The 18610-nt window shown below is 31.3% G+C and overlaps 1 protein-coding gene across 24 annotated transcripts; it reads right to left on the bottom strand.

The window, feature by feature from the left end:
- Positions 1 to 1906: 1906 nt before the first annotated feature.
- LOC137837212 (uncharacterized) lies at positions 1907 to 12623 on the bottom strand. 24 transcript variants are annotated; one of them, XM_090301202.1, is made up of 15 exons: positions 12545 to 12623; positions 12025 to 12200; positions 11888 to 11934; positions 10069 to 10179; positions 9497 to 9840; positions 9104 to 9389; positions 8943 to 9010; positions 8400 to 8651; positions 5055 to 5130; positions 4703 to 4779; positions 4545 to 4594; positions 4243 to 4327; positions 3129 to 3227; positions 2549 to 2891; positions 1907 to 2179 (listed from the first exon to the last, which is right to left on the bottom strand). In XM_090301202.1, exons 4-14 carry the CDS (start codon positions 10103 to 10105, stop codon positions 2673 to 2675), a joined length of 1593 nt encoding a protein of 530 aa, XP_090157328.1. In that variant the 5' UTR covers positions 10106 to 10179; positions 11888 to 11934; positions 12025 to 12200; positions 12545 to 12623; the 3' UTR covers positions 1907 to 2179; positions 2549 to 2672. The 24 variants fall into 24 exon arrangements, with proteins under 24 accessions (XP_090157328.1, XP_068502241.1, XP_090157318.1 ...); XM_068646140.2 differs by having other exon boundaries at positions 10069 to 10333; positions 12545 to 12612; XM_090301192.1 differs by having other exon boundaries at positions 2549 to 2869; positions 10069 to 10333; positions 12545 to 12612.
- Between the last annotated feature and the right edge of the window lie 5987 nt (positions 12624 to 18610).

Raw genomic sequence — 18610 nt, 5'->3', positions numbered from 1 at the left:
AAACTTCGAGGATTTGTATCTCAAAATCATCTTTCACATTCTTAATCTATTCATAATTTTTGGTCGTTCTTTCTCATCATAATGATATATCTTACATGGTGTTTTTTCCTGTATCAAAGTTTTTCCTACTCTCCATCTATATCCGAAAAGATGATTTTACCTCTTTCTTAAATTATTTCTGGAATAGTTTTTTTCAGAATGTTTCTGAACACCCCTCTCTAGAATTTATAACTATATTCAGGACAATGTTTCCAAAAATTTTGAAAAACATTTTCCAGAATAAGATTTCTGGAACGTGTATAATACGTTTTAGAATGTATTTTACAGAATAATTTTTTTGGGATATTTTAATTATTTTACCTATTTGATAGAGTGTTTTCAGAAAGAAACACCCACACTTACAATATTTGTCTAAGGTACTATCTTAGTCTTCTTCTAAAATTTCAAAAAAATATTTTATTTTATTTTATTGGTTTTCAAATTTATTTTTATTCTTTTTTTTAATTCACTCTAGATAAAGAAATAAAAAATTCTAAAAACACCTTTTCCCCCATAAAACAATTTTTAAGGGTTTTTTTTTTCTTTCAAAAATACAAAATGAAATCATGGAAAGAAAAAGTACTAGATAGAAAAATAAAAAACAAAAAAAAATGTTAGATAAAAAAAGAAAAAAGAAAAAATAAAAAAATATTAAATAGAAAAATAAAAATAAAAGGATACTAATCAGGGAAATAATAAAGGAAATAGTGTTATTTGAGAAAAAAAAGTTTCTGTCTTGTCTTATCTTTTATATATATATAATGCTTTGTCCAATCTTTAACAATTTCTTCTAAACCGTAACAAATAAAGTCTTAGTTTTGTCTTAGATTTCATTAAGGATGGCAAAGCGGGGTGGGCGGCCAGCCCATGGCCCGCTGATAAAAAATGCGGGATAGGTTGAGTTTTTCAACCCGCTAACCCACATTAGCCCGTCCCGCATTAGCCCGTGGTCCGCACGGGCCAGCAACTATTAAATATACTAAATTTTGAGTTTCTTTAACATGACTTTTCATCTATGTTTTGTGATATAAAATCTTGTCTTAATATATATATATATATATATATATATATATATTCTTTCTTTATTGGCCTAATTTTAATAGCTATTGCCAAACATACTGTTGGCAGTAAGGAAAAAAGTATTTTACAAATGTGATTTTTGGAAAATAACTAAAAAACAAAGATATAGGATGACTTTAGAATTTAAAAAATCTGCCCTTCCCACCTTTTAAGCATCCATTCATATTTTCTATATTTCAAAAATCTAAATTTAAATTATTGAAATTGGTAGTTATTTTAAATCTGTTTAGGAATAGGATTTTAATGACCATGATGTCAATTGAAGTCTTCTTATTTCTACCATAAATTAAAAAAAATTATAAAAAAATAGTTTTAAACTATTAGAAATTAATTCATGAATTATTTAAACAAATCTCAAAATTTATAACTAAAATTAAGTATATTCAATTTAACTTTAGTGAAATCTAACTCTGAGAATTCAATAACAATTGGTTAACAAGATAAGAATTAAATCACAAATGTTTTCGGTACATGATTTTTTTTCTTTTATAGAATCACAAATGTTTAAAATGCAAAAACTATTCAATTTTTTAAAATAATTTAAAAACACAAACTTAAAATATACAAATTGGTATGAAAATAAATCAAGAAACTCTTTTTTAAACACTCATCGTTCTGTTATTTAAGAACTTAATCATTTAGATAGTCATTTTACAACAAATAATATACGCAGATTTCTTAATTTTATAATAATTATTTGAAGTGTCATAAGATGATTTTTTTTATTAAGCCAATACATAAAAATTAAACTATTTTTTCTCCATTTTATCTTTTTTCACAACCTCTGTCATCTAAAAACGTTGGTTTTAGCATTCCCTTCACGAATTTGTATCTTTCAGACCACAGTAACATGTTCCTGCGAGCAATATCATACCATAATACCTTGGAGTTAAGGAATCATATCCACATTGTAAATAATATTTTCCATACAATGGAATCCCTTATGGAACATTAGACTTTTCTCATCAATAATTTTCCACTGCATTCTCCAATCTGTTGGGAAGTTCATCACTGCAAAAGCTGGTAGAATACTTGAGATGAATGAATTCATTACTAATTCCTGAAATCAAAGATAAAAGAGAAAATTAACAATTTTATCTCACTGCCATTAATTCCTGAAGTTAAGGAAAAACTCAAAACAAGTCCTTGAATTGTTTAAAGGTTTTATTTAAGTTCCCAAAATTAATCTCTCTTTTAATTTTGATCTCTAAAAATATGTTATTATTATCACTTCAGTCCCTGGACTAAGGATCAAAAAGAAAAAAAGGGGTTAACTATAGGAACTTAATAAAACTCAAATATTTCAAGTACTGATTTGAGTTTTTCTTAGTTTTAAGAACTAATACAATAACAAGATGAAATTTCAGGAACTAAATTCACTATTTAGTCAAGAGAAAGCTGAAAATGAAATGTGTAATGCTCCTATTACCTACAAATACAACACAGCCCCGGCGTGGAGAAATCATTAGCTCTGTGATAGATTCTGCAAAATAATAGTAACCCTTTGAAGAGTTGATGTATCAGACAGATTCTGAATTACATCCTTAGCAACTCTAAACTTCCCTAATACCAGATGATTTAGAAAACATCATCCTGTACATAGGGGCCTGGCGCTCTAGAACATGTTTTTCCCAATTTGATCTTACTCCAAATGGGTTTTCCTCAAGCCACTCACTTTGTCCATACTCCAAATCAAGCTTACCCTTGCCATATCTCAAAAATTGCTCTTTCATTCTTATTGTCACAGCTTCTACATCAGATTGCAGATAGATCTGGTCAATGTCAATATTCTAAGTAAGCCTCAATATTAACAAACTCAAACTATTCAAAGAATGAAGTCGCTACTCAGCACAACAAAATGTGACTAAAAAGGAAAAGGAAATATTTTCTAGTTTTGTAAGGTTTGGCTTCCCACTCAGATCTGATGAGCAATTATGTTTATATAAGATTAATGGGGGAGACCTGACCCCGTCAACTGCACTAGTAGAAATCCTTCAAAGTCTAATTACCTTCCCATTGGGTGCTAGAAGATCCACTATTGCTTCAATTAAAGATCTCTGAAGCATCCTCCATCTATGCTCAGGTTTGTTGAAATCGGGGTTTGGACACTGCAGAAATAAAGCCAGAATAGAGATTAAGGCTAAGCAGTTGACGGAGAAAAGAAGAAAATTACAGAAAATTTGGTTACCATTAAATTGCGTTAAATTCATAGAACCTCATTTACCATAAGGAATTAGTTTGGAACCCCCTAAACTTGTCTTTCCAACAAAATTTAGTTCTTATAGTGATAGCAAATTTTCTCAAAGGTTAACCAATCATATAGGAAGATTGTGACATCAAACAATGAACATTTTATTGTGAGAAAATTTGAAAAGGAAAAGGCAAAATCAGGGCACAAATAACTGCTATTATAATTTTGGCTTTAGCAGTATTATTACTAGAATGATCAGGTTGGCAACTGTTTAGAAGTTTGTGGACATCATAACTCGAGAACAGAAGACACTTCAGTCAGTCTAATATACAGAGAATGATCAAAGCTTCCATGAATGCCAATCATGCAAGAAACTTCTAATGATGTCGTGAGAAAAATGTGGGTAGCAAACTCTTAGGATTTGGATTTAAGATCTAATTGAACCCTGAAAAATTAGCTAATATGGTAAGAACCGAAAAAGCTTTATAAGTTCTATCTAAGTCACTTTTCTAGTCAATGTGAGACTAAACCATCACCCTTGAGCCTGCAATTACGACAACTCCCAAAAAGATTACAACTAAGGTGCGTTAGGAATGACTGCAACTAAGACAACTTTCCAACACAAACACTTGGCTAGGTTGCATCAGAGAATTGGCAGCAATGACAGCAGCATCAGTACATCTCTACAGTAGCTTGCTGACTGCTAAACAATTCGTGTGCCAAAGAAATTGCTTATTGGTGATAATAGTGTGTATAGAATGCCACAAGATGAATGATGCCAAAAAAAGGTGGTCAATACTAATTAATAGCAGGGCTAGCATGCTGCAAATTCGTTCATTGGTGCAATGGTAGCATCAATAGCAAAGAATAGACCCACAACAGTCAAAATGTAATGTAATAATTCAAAATATTACAAAATTTAATTTATTGACCTGTATTGAGACAAGAACTAACTCTCCTGGGTAAGTAGAAACAATAGAACGGAATGTTGATGTTGCATTGGTAGCAACAAAGTACCTAAAATAGAGAAAACAGGAAACCAAAGCTAAGAAAGTTTAACAAAGGAATTAAATTTCAACCTTGAAGGAACTCTAATTAGTAACATATGATCATAATTCCATGTGTCCGTGTAATAAGTTCAGAATGTTCTTGTGTCATTCCTTGCTGTTGAACCAAGATAAAATTTAAATTCAAGATGTTGCATCAATTTGTACTATGAAAGCAACATAATTACCCATTCTTTATGTCATATTGATTAATAGAATCCAGACAGCGCAAAACAAGCTGAAAAAGATATTAACAGGAAAAAGGAAAATAATTAAGTAAAAAGCCTAGTATGGAAAACAAAAAACAGGGTAGAAGTGAGAGAAGAGGACATAACGAGTAGAAAACCTTTTCATTGATCTCCAAACCAAGGAAGTTTAAATCTTGCCTCCTTCTAGCCATTTCAAGAAGGAAAAGCCCATTGCCTGTAATGAAGAGCAAACTGTGTCAGGGAAAAACCAGTAGCACAAGTTTTCTATCTAATCTGCTGTCTGAGTCCCATCCTCCCTCTTCTTCTATTACAGAATTTGGGAATTTTATAAAAGGATTTTAGGTTAAACATAAAAGAAAATTTATGTAATGAGAATACATTCACATCAACTGTTAATATGTTTTATAGTGCATGAGAACTTTAGGCTATGTTTCTAGTTACAAAATTTTATAAGCTACGAGCATAGTGAACATTAATTTAAAAAAATACCACTTCCAATATCAACAACCAGAGATTGAGCTGGGTCAGAATAAATGCTGTTCCAGTTGATTTCAGAAGGGTATCCCTGCAACATGTAACTACCATAAGCAGTAATAATATCAATCACGCAAAATGCTTAGACACTTTAAGATGCTTAAAGCAAGATCGGTTTCATCAGCGTGATTAAATGAAATACTGCAACGTTAACTACGTTCATCTTAAAATATCAATATTGACCTTATCTTCCTAATTCCTACATGTCAATTACATTCTGTTAGGACTATGGGAATGCGGGAGTTAGTTAATACAGTTAGGATATTGATAGTTAGTTCGGGGGTTAATGAGTGAAATAGACAGTAGGATGTAAGGAGAAAGAGGGAAAGTAGTTCACTTATGTAGATTGAGCATTAGCTCTTTGTGAGAGGAGAAATCCTTTGTGAAGGGAAAACCCTTGAAGGAGAGAGTGCTCTCCTATTTCTTGATCTTTTCATTCTATTCAATAAAAATCTTTATTTTGTTTCTCTTTTCAATTCTTGGTATTATAGAATATTCTCTTGTTTTCTATAAGATTTGTTACTCTGTTCCAGCCTTTGCACAACCGTGCCCTAAGGGAAGCTTCTATAAATGCTCCCTTTGTATTAAATTTTTAGAGTTAAAAATGAAATGAAAAACTCCATTTTCAGTTTAGTTTTTTCTCTTTGAATTTCTCTATGATGGCATAAAAGTGAAGTTTGTTAAGGCACTATACAGTATTAGACGGTCTAATATCCCACTAGACGGTCTTATGAGAATAAGTTCATCTATGAAGCTTTTGATGATAACAAATACTATAAGGTGTGTTTAACTTTTATGACAAAGCTACCTCATGTGCAAAACTTAAAATAGACACATCAAACGATTTATTGAGATTAAACTTGTAGATAGTCCTACAGTGTTACACCTGTTAGATGGTCCCTCGGAGTTAAACTTGTTAGACGGTCTCATTGTGTTCAAAAGAGTGAGATAAGTCTACAGTTTTAACATTCTAGACGATCTCACAATGATTAACCTGGTAGACGGTCTCACTATGCACGTCCTAGACAGTTTCACTATGTTAAACATGTTAGACGGTCTCTTTATGTTAGACGTGCTAGACGGTCTCATTGGTCCTCAACCTACTAAATTATCTCAGAAAAATGTGTTAAACAGTCTCAAAGACATCAACATGTAAGACGGTCTAGTCTTTGTTTTCGTGTTAGACGGTCTAGTCTTCATTTTTGCCATAAATAGTCTAATGCGTCAAGGAAGTTTCTAAACTCAATCTTTGTACTCTAAAAATGTTTTCTAATAATCCTTGAATGTTTTCAAAACTTGTATTAATGCTATTAATTCCATATAAATCAAAATTTCAGTCAAACATCCTATTAAGCTTTTCTGGAAAGTTTTCAAAATTCAAAACTAAAACAAAGGCTTTCAAAAACTTAATATCTTCGCATTCTCGATTCTATTTGAATGAAATATATCCTATTTAAAATACTGATATGCATCAAACATTCTTAAATCTTACAGAGATAGAAGGTTTTCGAAAATACAATTTTAACAAAGAAAGGTTTTGAAAAACAAAGAGACAGTTTCGATTCAAGTTCGAAATTATGTTTTGATAAATTAAATCTAAGATAAAGTCTGAAGCATCTAATGGAAAAACAAAGGTGCTACAGTGTGAAATTTGTGCAAACTTTGAGTATATTCAATTCAAGCTTCAATGCTCAAAATATACAAGTATAGAAAGATTTCAAAGTCCAACATCAACAAATAATCATTCAAGACGCACAAGAAATCTTCATAGCAGAAGTTTCCTTTGGAGCATTTAATACCAAAATGATGAAATGCAATTTTAAAGACTTTCAATTTACAAGCTTCAACCATCATCTTTTCTAAGGCTATATAAAGAGCTCGGAGTTCAAGAAGAAAAGAACAACAAGAATGATTTAGAAAATCATATTGTATAGAAAAGTTTAAGAACAAGATTCACATATGTTGTAAATAGAGCGTCTAGTATATTGGGTTGTGAACCATTGTAAATCCTTCACTTTGTGAAATATACCCAGTGAGCTTTCATTGTTCTCTCTTTGAGAGTGTTTTTCTCATACGTTGAGAGGTCTTAGTCTCAGGTGAAGATTATGACTAGTGTATTTGGAGAGGTGAGAATACTCATTGTACCTAGAAGGGTTTGTGTACTCAGTGTATATGGAGAGGTGAGAATACTCGGTGTACTTGGAGAGGTTTGTGTTTTGGTTAGTGAAAGCTATTAAGCAGTTTGCTTAAGGAGACTGGTAGGGTGAACTAGTATAAATTTGTGTCTTATTTTTCTCTTCTCTTTGCTTGTTAGACACTATCCTTGTGTGTTCTTTATCAACTGCAAATTGAGTTCAGGCTCCATTCATGCTCCCCCTTCTGGAGCCAGTTGTTCCTACAAAGTTGACAGGTGTGTGCCTTCATCTACATATGGAAGTATTCGTGGATTTTATTTCATACTTGATATGAGTGAATTGATTCCATGACTTGAGAGAGAAAAGATTTTGACAACGTTGATTGAAGCCTGGTAAGCAACACTTGATCCTAAACTTTCCAAACTTAATATGTAGGAATGACATTATCAGCATCGGGATCTTGATCAGTGAGTTATCTAGGAGGAATCAATGGGTTAACGACAAACCTCTGAAGCTTGAGCGACTTTGTGACAGTTTGATTTGATGTTGCAAATATAATTTGAGTCATCTGAGTTTCTCAACTATAGAGTTGAGAAAAGAGTGAGGCACGAAAGGGATGGGATTTGAGGTAGCCATTGGAGAGAAAAGAAAATCAAGGTCAAAGTTTACCACTAGAATGAGTTTATCTATGACTTGGTTCCTACTAACGCAATCATTCACAAGAATGGCTATATACTATTTTTGTTAGATATTGGTGGAGAAAGTGATAGTGTGTTAGGGTTTCTTCTTTTGGTTCCTAACAATTCCAACATGCCGTGAAAAATAACTTTTTTTTATTGTGTACCAAAATTTTGTCCAATTTAGAAATAAGTTCACCAAACAACAAAAATATATTTGCTTTTAAGGAACATCATTCATATGTATTGGTTATGGACTAAAATGACCATGTTTTATTTTGTTAGAAAAAGTTCACAAAATAATGAATATAAATTATATAATAACTGAGTCTTCTCCATAAATTCCAGCGGCAAAATACTAACAGTGCAAGTTCAAGAGGCATGCAAGGTAGTTTTGAACAATAAAATATTTTGAGCATACATTGCATTATTATCCTGAAATATTTAGTGGAAGAGAGTGGTAAGAAATAGTTCTTATCAAGGCATACCCTGTCGACAGCCATAACACCAGGGAGCTTTCTTCCTTTGAGAAATTCCCATACAACAGAAGCATTCTCAATTATATTTATAAAGGACAATGAACTTTTTTCCTGTCTCACTAGTTTGCTTGCCATGGCTCCAACAACTGTTATTTCACAGTTGTTTTGGCCTAGTTTGTCTAGAATTCTTGTCAATTTAGAAGCCCCATTGGTGTATTCACTTGAATTAACAAATTTCACCGGACCAATCCAAACTATCTTCTGCAATGGATTCAAATAAAAATGTTATGTAGTGCCTTGTTACATTTCAAAATGTATAGATAATAAATTTTCTTAGAATGAAGACACTGTTATCCATTACCAATACCTAAAGTCATTGCATGATATTGATTACATGCACAAATTCAAACTAAAAGCAGCAGATAAGATGCAAGAACCAAATGCCCATTTTAATAAAACATTCCCTAGGACAGAAATGATAAATCAATCCCAATTCGATAGTTATCTGAAGACTCTTTAATACATATTAAGAAAATAAACCAACTGCAGTACCTTACAATTTGTAAGTGTAGAACCGATTTCATCCAATGATGCAGGTCCTAGGTCCACAGGCACCCAATCTAGATAAAAATCACATTTTGGATTAACTTTATTTGCTGAACAAAAATAATGTCTAAGAACACAACCCCTTATCAATTTGAAGAATAGCGTACCATCCAAAATTCCATGAGAAGGAAATACTTGCAATTGCTTTGGATCGCACTTTTTCTGGCACCAAAAATCTTTTGGATACAGAATCTGAACGTTTCTATCTTGAGCAAGTCTCACTATATCTAGAGCTTCATTAATTGCTTTACGGTCCACTAAATCACAAGGAATTGATACTCCTAATGCGTGCATTACTTGAAATGACATCATACCCACAAAAACAAACCCTTGGCATCTGGAAGCTAAGAACTGAAAGGAAGCTGCTTTATCATAGAGATTACCCCCTCCAATCTGGATTGCAAGAGAAACAAATAGTGAACAAATTTATCAATAAAAGTACTTGAGACTTTCTTCAATGTAAAAGTTGTGGATTATAACTAATAACAGAAGAGACATACAATTGCTACATATGGCTTCCTGCTGGCTTCTGCAAGATTCTTCAGTAGATTAAGCCGCTCCTCAAAGTGAAAACCAGCTATACAGGCATAGCAGAAACGGGTAACACCAACAGTAGATGCCAGAACTTTATGACAGTTGGAGAAGGAGTCATTGACAAAGATATCAACTCCTGATGATAATATTCTAGCAAATTCCAAACAATTAGCAACTTCCTCTTTGAAATTAGAAAGATTCCCAAGAAGATGGATATTCTCTTTCTCAAGGCTATTCATCTTTGCTTGCTTCTTAAAATAAATGGTATGCAGTGGAACAATTTGTATTTGAAGAACTTCTGATAAGAAATCTACAGCATAGAGATCATCAATTATCCAATATGGAAGCTTCCTTACATAAAAAAATGACATATGTTAATTCCATTGCCCGCATTGATTACAGTTTCTTTTTAGTAGTTTCTTCTGTCTTTCCACCCTTTAATAAAACTAGAATTGCTATAAGCAGTTCAATTGATGACACAATAGCTAAACATGGCAACAAACAACAAGGATTGAACAAAAAGCCTTTAAGAAAGTACCTGTAACTGAATCTGTGTGATGTTCTGGAGTATTCATATTCCAATCACTGACCAAGATGATCTTTGCCCCAGCTTTGTGCAAATATTTAATTGTATATACTGCATTAGAAACTGATTGATTCTTCTTGTCACACACTTTCTTGACTAATATGTTAGAATCAAATCTGACCATGACAACTTTTCCAAAAAGCTCCTCCCTAGGAAATTCTCTAAGAGTTTGTATATGAGGAATACCATTCAACTCTCCACCATTACTAAAGTAAATCTAACAGTAAAACCATAAAATTTAGAGCCAAAACAAAGAAAAAACAAATAATGTTGTTCAAGAAAGAATACAATAACGAAGATTGATTCACTGGTTTTTTATTTCATCAAAACAAAAACACAAAACTTATACCACATCGAATGAAAAAAATTTAGATCCAAACAACAGCAACATATTTAGTTCTACTTACTTAGAAACTGGGTTTATGGCTAATTCAAGCCTCAAACTAGCTCAAGGTATAAGGGTATATATAGTTGATGTGAATTTTCTATACACACCCCTCAAACTAAGGAGTGGACATCTCAAATGTCACAAGACTAGATATCTATATGCAATCTCATGAAAGCCCGATAGAAAGTGACCTGATAGACCCGACAACAACAATCGTTAGGATAGACTCTAATATCATCTTAAAATTTAAATTTAGGCCTAACTCAATCAAAAACCTAGCTTAAGGGGTAAGCATTGTCCTCCACTTACATACCTAGTAGATGCGGGATCTCTAACACACATTAATGCCAACAACCAGTAAGCATGATATTTTACCACTACGCATGCTATTATTTATGAATATAAAATCAATCTTGAGCATGCACCTAACATACTAAGCTTTTAGAATATTTAGTCCATGCAATATCAAAACCATGGTGACCAAGTGATCACGACACACGAGGAATTCATTCCTTGTACGTTGTAACCCTTGTTCTTCATAACTAAAGTGAGTTTCAGCACAAGATATGAAAGGTTATGCTTTGTCCCAACTTCATGTTCAAACTCCAAAGGGTTTTGCACAAGGGTCAAGTTATGTATGCATCAAGCTGTTATGACCTGTAGGTCAGGAGTAAGATCCTAGCTACTGCTTCCCGCAAGGTATGATAATGGGCTTGTGCTTATACATTTAGGAGAGTTGGTAAGAGAAAAAAAATGCATCAGAGAGACAAAAAGAAACCTTAAGTTTCTCAGAAATACATTTAGAACATAGTGTAGTATGTGATGAGATACCATACCGGATTTTACTATATATGAATTTTTCAGGGATAGGTTTAATCTAACTTTCATAGGTTATCTCCTTACGATAGTCTTCCTACCTGCTATTTATTTTATATCTCTTTTTTTTATTTTTAATTCTACTTTGGGTATGCTGCAAATGATTGATATAACTTGGGGTGCCAACCTATTAAAACTTACAAAGTTATATATTTGCATAGCTATGTTCTATAAAAGAAAAGTCTGAGCTCTTTCTCATCATCCATAGATGTCCAACAACCTTTACTACCGGAGAAAAGACATAATAATGACAATTAGTGTGCGCCTCCAAACTTTTTGCAGTTACTTTCTCTCTTTCTCCCTGACTTTCAACCTCCCTCCCTCTCTTTCCCTTCCTACATAGTTATCAGTTATAACTTACGAGAGTAAGGCATTCCTCTAGAAGCATCTTTATTGTATTCATCGAGTAAGGCATTTATTATAACAAACTGAATCCTAGAATGGTGAAATATCATCAGATTCAGAACAAAATACTGTGGCACAAAAAGGACTTGTTATGTATCTTACCTTGTGGTTAAACAAGTTCCCAACATGATTTGTTAAGTCCCCACTGCCTGTCAAAACTAACTTCAAATAAAGCACAGTAACAGAAAACAAATAACAAACTTCAAAAGAAAAATAAAAGAATCCTTAAGTAAAACAACCTTGGAAAGCCAATGGGGCTCCATTAAACTTATGAAACTTGGCAAATTTTCCAGTATGAGAATATCTTTTTTGCTTAAAGAACTTGGGAAAGTCATTGAAACATAAGTTGTTGAAGAGAACAGTTCCATGGAGAAGATTCACAAGGTGGCCCATCATCAATTTCCCAAGATTGAAGCTGCAAGTTGTAAGCGCAATTAAACGAACAATGAAAATTGCATGTCCAATACATCATCCACAAACCCTCACAAGCACTCACAAAAAGAACCAACACAGATACACTAGCATAACAGTTGAACTTAACACAACACGTTTTGTCACATCGAACTTCATAAATAAATAAACACTGTTCCACGTTTGAGGAAATTAGAGTGTGATAGTAAAGTGAGAAATATTTCAAGTTTTCCAGCCAAATGAAAATTTTGTTGTGAGTTTAAGAAAAAATTGAATCTTGCAAATGTTATTGTTTCTTTCTCTACTTATTACCAATATTGAACAACAGAACGAAGAAGCAAAACTCACCTTAGAACTGCACTGCCCCTTTCCACGGTCGCAAGACAACAATGTAATTCGGTTAGATGATAAAACGACACGATACAACACTGTCGTTTTGATTTTAACCAAGGTTAATTACGCAGGTTGAAATAAAAATCAAACTTATATTTTTTTATAAAATAAAATTACTTTATAAAAGATAAAAAGAATTAAGAGAAATTATAGATTGAATTTTCTCTATATTAACTTATACAATAAATTATTTTTTAATTTATGGGAAAACTCAGTTTTATTTTAAAAATTCTTATAAAGAAGTTGGACCAAACCTACCTTATATTTATCTAGAAAGATAAATTCTTAAAAATGTAAATGATGTAAAAGTTAGTTGTGAACTATCTAAATTCCACTTGCTATAAGCGGATAAAATGAATATTTTTAATTTAATTATTAAGTTATATCGATATAACTTAAAATAACTGTTACATTATTAATATTTTTTATAGAATATAAATTTTGTCAATTCAACTACTAAATTATAACTATATAGATTATTTTTACCAAATTTTACAAAAAAAATATATAGTTAAGTGGTCTAAATTTATACTTTAAGAAATATTGTACAATCTTTTTTAAGGGTTTTATATTATACATAGGATTTATTAGTTAGTTTTCATTGTTTATAGACACTTTTCAAATTTTGCCTTTAAGAATTTTTAATTGATATGTACTCTGATGATTTTTTAAATTTTTTAAAGCACACAAATATTGTTTGCTATTTGTCTAGGATACTTTCATGAAGTAAATAGATCTAGTACAGAATAAGGTCATTGTTGGGTTGAGTTCACTTTCTATGTGGAGATTCAGTCCAATATTAATCATCTTTATGGTTTTTTCTTGAACAGAGTGAGAGCCATCAGTAGAGACAGAGAGAAAAGGAAAGGAGAAAAGAGTGAAGAGAGGACGTTTCATCCAGCAACTTTCAACCGTTGATAATTCATGTTGATTCAATTTGACCGTTTGGATTGTTGAAAAGTCGCCAGAATAATTACTTATAGGTCGCGTAGAGTAGCTGCAGTTTGGTGAATTTTCTGGTTTATTGTTCTCTATTTTCCACGTTAAATTTTTTGTGTCTTCCTTCAGTGTGTTTTTTGTTGCTGTCATTATTTGTTATTGTTCCTCACAGATTCTTGCAAGTTTGGAAAATTATTATCTACTGCTTATTGCTCTTGTTGAGTTATTATTTTACTGTGTTGAATTTCCCATAAAAAATATGTTGAAAACACAAATAATAGTGATCAATTAATAGTTTACTTCAAGAACAATAGATAGAGTAAGAAAGAACAATACATAAACGGAGTAAGGGATTTGTTGTGATCACAATACAATAAGCCCAAAAACATTGAAAGAATGTGCCAAACAAATAAAGCAAATTATATCAATCGGAGACAAAAAAAAAAAAACAAAGAACAGCCTTTCAAAATTTGAAATGTATTAAATATTAAGCATTATTCCATACAACGTTATTTTTGTGTTACAAAGAATTTTAGGTATGAACAATGTTCACTCATATAAAAGCCATATAAAGGGCTACAAAACATTTGTTTAGTTCGTTAGAAGGCAATTTGTTATGATTAGAGTGCAACAAACAAGATCATGAACTCAGAAGAACACGAAAAACGATAAATATGAATTATTTCAATTGGAGATAAAGAACGAAGAATAACACAAAGCTAGAAATGAATGAATCATCTTAAGTATTACATAATAATAAGTATTATTAATACAACTCGATTTTATATTATATGCAATTTTTTATATGAAAAATGTTCACTCTTTAAAAAGCGCTAGAAAGCACTAACTAATTAGTTAGAAATACAAAATGAAATCTAATAATGAACTTAGAAAGATGAGTAGTGTTTTACCAAATAACTAGATGATGAGTCATTAAATAACTTTTTCATAAATGATGTCTTCAACTATCAACGAATCTACTATACAATGTTTATAACCATTAAACAATCTATCCTGCAAGGAGTTCACAAGATTTACAAAACTTCACCTTGGACTATAATTACTTTCTTTTAGAGTTTTTTTTCTTTTTTTTTTCTTTTGGAGTTATTACTAACAACATTAAACAAGTCAAAGCAATCCATGATCACTTTCTTCTTGAATCCTATTTCTAAAGTATATAAATAGGAACCTTGGGTAACATTAAAAGCATCAAGAGACACCAATAGGTATAAAGACATATCAATAGATAGAGAAACACAGAGGTTAAATGGATCAACAGAGATTCAGAAAGAGGTTTATATATGGAGTTCTGTCGGATTAGACTCAAAGAGTCTAGAACTTCAAAATCAATCAAGCTACAAGGCCAAAACCTCAAAAGAAGTAAAGACCAATCTCTGAAGAAGGAAACTTGAAGTCAAGCTGGTTACAACACTCAAGGATCCGTGTTTGTTGTGTTTAGCTTCTCATATTGAACTATTACTATACAATAAATCTATATAGTTGGGATTAGATGGCTATGTTGGACTTATTGTTGTTTATAGATGCATGTTTCTCTTTTACATTCAAATTTCTTGGGTTTGGTAGTGTATTTAATCCTCAATGGTGAGGAATGACCATTGATTGTCCATAGGGCATGAATGACGCCAAAATTTCATGTTTCTGAACCCTATTCAGCCAGTCATAATTCAATGGTTGCAAAGCGCGGAGTTGAGACTATGGTGAACTGTTCCATCCTAATGCATAGATAATTCATAACAATGTCTTATTGCTCTAGATAACCTTGCGCGAGGAATCAACTTGGTTTGGCCAAAATAGGAGCAATGATTTTGAATAAAACATTGCATTTATAAATAACAATAACAAAGGAAATTCACAAAGTTATTTCATTCTCAACATTTGTGTTATATTGTTACTTCATTGCTTTATTGATTTGTATAATACTTCACTATCGATCTAAATATTTAATAGTACTATTATTATTATTATTTATAGTTTCTATTTATAAATGTTACATGCAAATAATCTCCAAATCACATATCACTTCATCTTAAAAGATAATTATACTTTGATATCATTAACTTCATGTGGATATGACAATCATCAACTATACTATAGTTGACTCAGTCCGCTTGCCGAGTAAAAGAGTGGGGATTTGATTGACTGAAATTGATTGAACTTAACCCACCACCAACTTCCCACTCCACTACCAAAAGAAACACGAGACATGTATTCATTCTCCTCGTTAGTTAGAGTAGAATTTGTTAAGACCCAGATTGTTTAATCCTACAAAGAGTTTTGATGATAACAAATAATGAATAATGTTATATTACATGAACCTTCTAATATGTGTTTTATGCAAGTTCTTGCTCACCAAATTGTGTAATGGTAAGAATTAGATGCTAGACGCCATAAATTCATGCATTTAATGGTAAGATAAGTCAGGTAATAAAGTCATAATTACAAATGTTTTCTAAAGTTAAAATGAAACAATGATTGATAAGTTTAGGTGATTGAAAGAACCTTAAATGATTAAGGAAACACACAAAGTTTAACAAAGATAGAAAATATATGTTTCACAACGTTCATATTAGAACCTTGAAAGGAAAAAAAAAAAAAAAGTGCAACGAAGTATCAATTAATTATATAATATCTTTACTGCATATTTTTATTTTTTTACATGTTAAGGAATGAAAGATCAAATAGAATTCAATCCTATAGAAAATATGTTTCACAACGTTCATATTAGAACCTTGAAAGGAAAAAAAAGAAATGTGCAACGAAGTATCAATTAATTATATAATACCTTTACTGCATATTTTTATTTTTACATGTTAAGGAATGAAAGATCAAATAGAATTCAATCCTATAGAAAATATGTTTCACAACGTTCATATTAGAACCTTGAAAGGAATAAAAAGAAATGTGCAATGAAGTATCAATTAATTATATAATACCTTTACTGCATATTTTTATTTTTACATGTTAAGGAATGAAAGATCAAATAGAATTCAATCCTCCTAGTGTAATGTACAAACAACACAAGTTAAGGAATGCAACACTAATTCTATGAGATTGACAAATCTTGATTACAATGGATTCATATTAGACAAAAATGCAACAATGATCATCTATATGCAACCTATATATAGACCAAGTTATAAGAGTAGAAAATATAGAAATATAGAAAATCTATGTAGTACTCAAAAGTTGACAAATATTGTAAGTGGGAGAGTTATAAACATTTATATTCTTCAATTTGTGAAGTTATCACGTGAACTTAAATTCTTATCTCTTTGATAGAGTTTTTGTTAGATAGTTTTAAGGTCTTATCTCATATGGATATTGAGACGTGATAATCGAAGAGTGGATTGTGTACTCAGTGTTTTAGATTACCCAATTATGAGTTAAGGATATATGTTTTGATAATTCTTTTAGATTTTAGTTTCAGTCTTAAGAAATTAAAGACAAAATTAAGTAAATTGAATGAGAGTTGTACCAGTCGGTACTAGACGAGCCAGTCTCGATCTTGATGACCGACCGACCGTGTCAAAACACACTTCAAGGCACTTAATAAATGGCAGCAGCGACAGTTACGGGAGTTCTTTATGAGTCATAATCATGTCTCGGATAATGCGGATGACATCTCCGAGAAATTAGCCAAACACTAATTAACTGAAAGATATTAAAGATATTCTTCAAATATGCCAATATATTCATATACCAATATACCTTTCTATAAATCAGGGATCACGCTACACATCAGTGAACAACTGATATTCGACCCATCACAACAAGGACCCATGACTGAACACTATAAATAAACCATTTATAAAGGTGTAAGATACGTTTTAATCAGTTTTACAAATATACACTCTTTACACAAAGTACTTACTTGATCGTTAGAGTACCTTTTTCTGGTCAACCCTAACCGAGTGTCGACAATCAAAGGAGGAGATTTGAAGGAAAGAACGAGGGGGAAACCAACACATCAATAATTGTACAACCAATTCCAGGTACTATATAGGTCAACTTTGTCTATACAGGTACAAGAGTGATAAACAAATAAAAAATATAGGGCATATTTTATATTTTTTTCATACTTAGATTTATTTTTAATTGAGTTTTCTATTGGATGTTCAAATTAGTTTTATTAATCTAAGTAGTCTAAATTGAATTCTTATAATTTGATTTTTTTAATTGTTTAACTTACTTGTTTTTGTTTTTCAAATTTATTGTGGTAGTTTTAGATTCATTGTTTTGAAATTAATCATAGTCTTTTAAAGTGTCTTTTTTCTCAATTTTAATTCCTAGTTTTGTCATATGTCTTTTTTTCTATTTGGTTTATCCTATTTTCTAATCTATAGTTTTTTAGTTTATCTTTAAAATTTCTTAGATTTGTTATAGAGTTTACATTTTATTTTTTATTAAGCTTAGATTTGTTACATCTTTCACTTTGAATGTAAGTCTTGATAGATTGATTAGGCATTCTTCTAAAGAAATAAAAAGGAACTTCATGAATTGAGTTTAAATACTTAACAAGTGATGATGTCCATAATTTTTTTACTTGTTGCATGTTAGTTTCTTGTTTTTCTAACCTTTTCAAGCACAAGTTCATTCAAAGACAATTTTTTTTTTCAAAACATGTTTCAAAAATACAAAAGTTAGAAAGAAATTTGTAATTATAAATTATTTGAACATAAAGAACACAAGCATAAACATGTTAGAAATTCAGGACTTAAACAAGAGGGGGGTGAATTGTTTATAAAAGATTTTCGCAAATTTTGAAGGTATAGAGAACGCCAATGAAGAATCAAAGAGAAAGAAACCAAGATAGCCAAGAAACAAATATGTTTTATTATGTTTCCAGAAAATCAACCGGTTGTTTATGCGATTCAACCAGTTGTTTTTATCAGCAATTAATAAAAACAAACAAAAAACATATTTAAATGAGATTAAGGATAAAAAGAATCACACAACAGATTTATATTGGTTCATTCTTATCCAAGAGGTACATCCAGTCCCCAAAACCCACTGGGTATTCCACTAAGCAATCAATAACCTTGATTACAAACCATACACCAA

Source organism: Phaseolus vulgaris, chromosome 4 (assembly GCF_051622355.1).
Source record: "Phaseolus vulgaris cultivar YP4 chromosome 4, ASM5162235v1, whole genome shotgun sequence".
Taxonomy (NCBI): Eukaryota; Viridiplantae; Streptophyta; class Magnoliopsida; order Fabales; family Fabaceae; genus Phaseolus; species Phaseolus vulgaris.
This window is presented reverse-complemented; position numbering and strand designations above follow the sequence as displayed.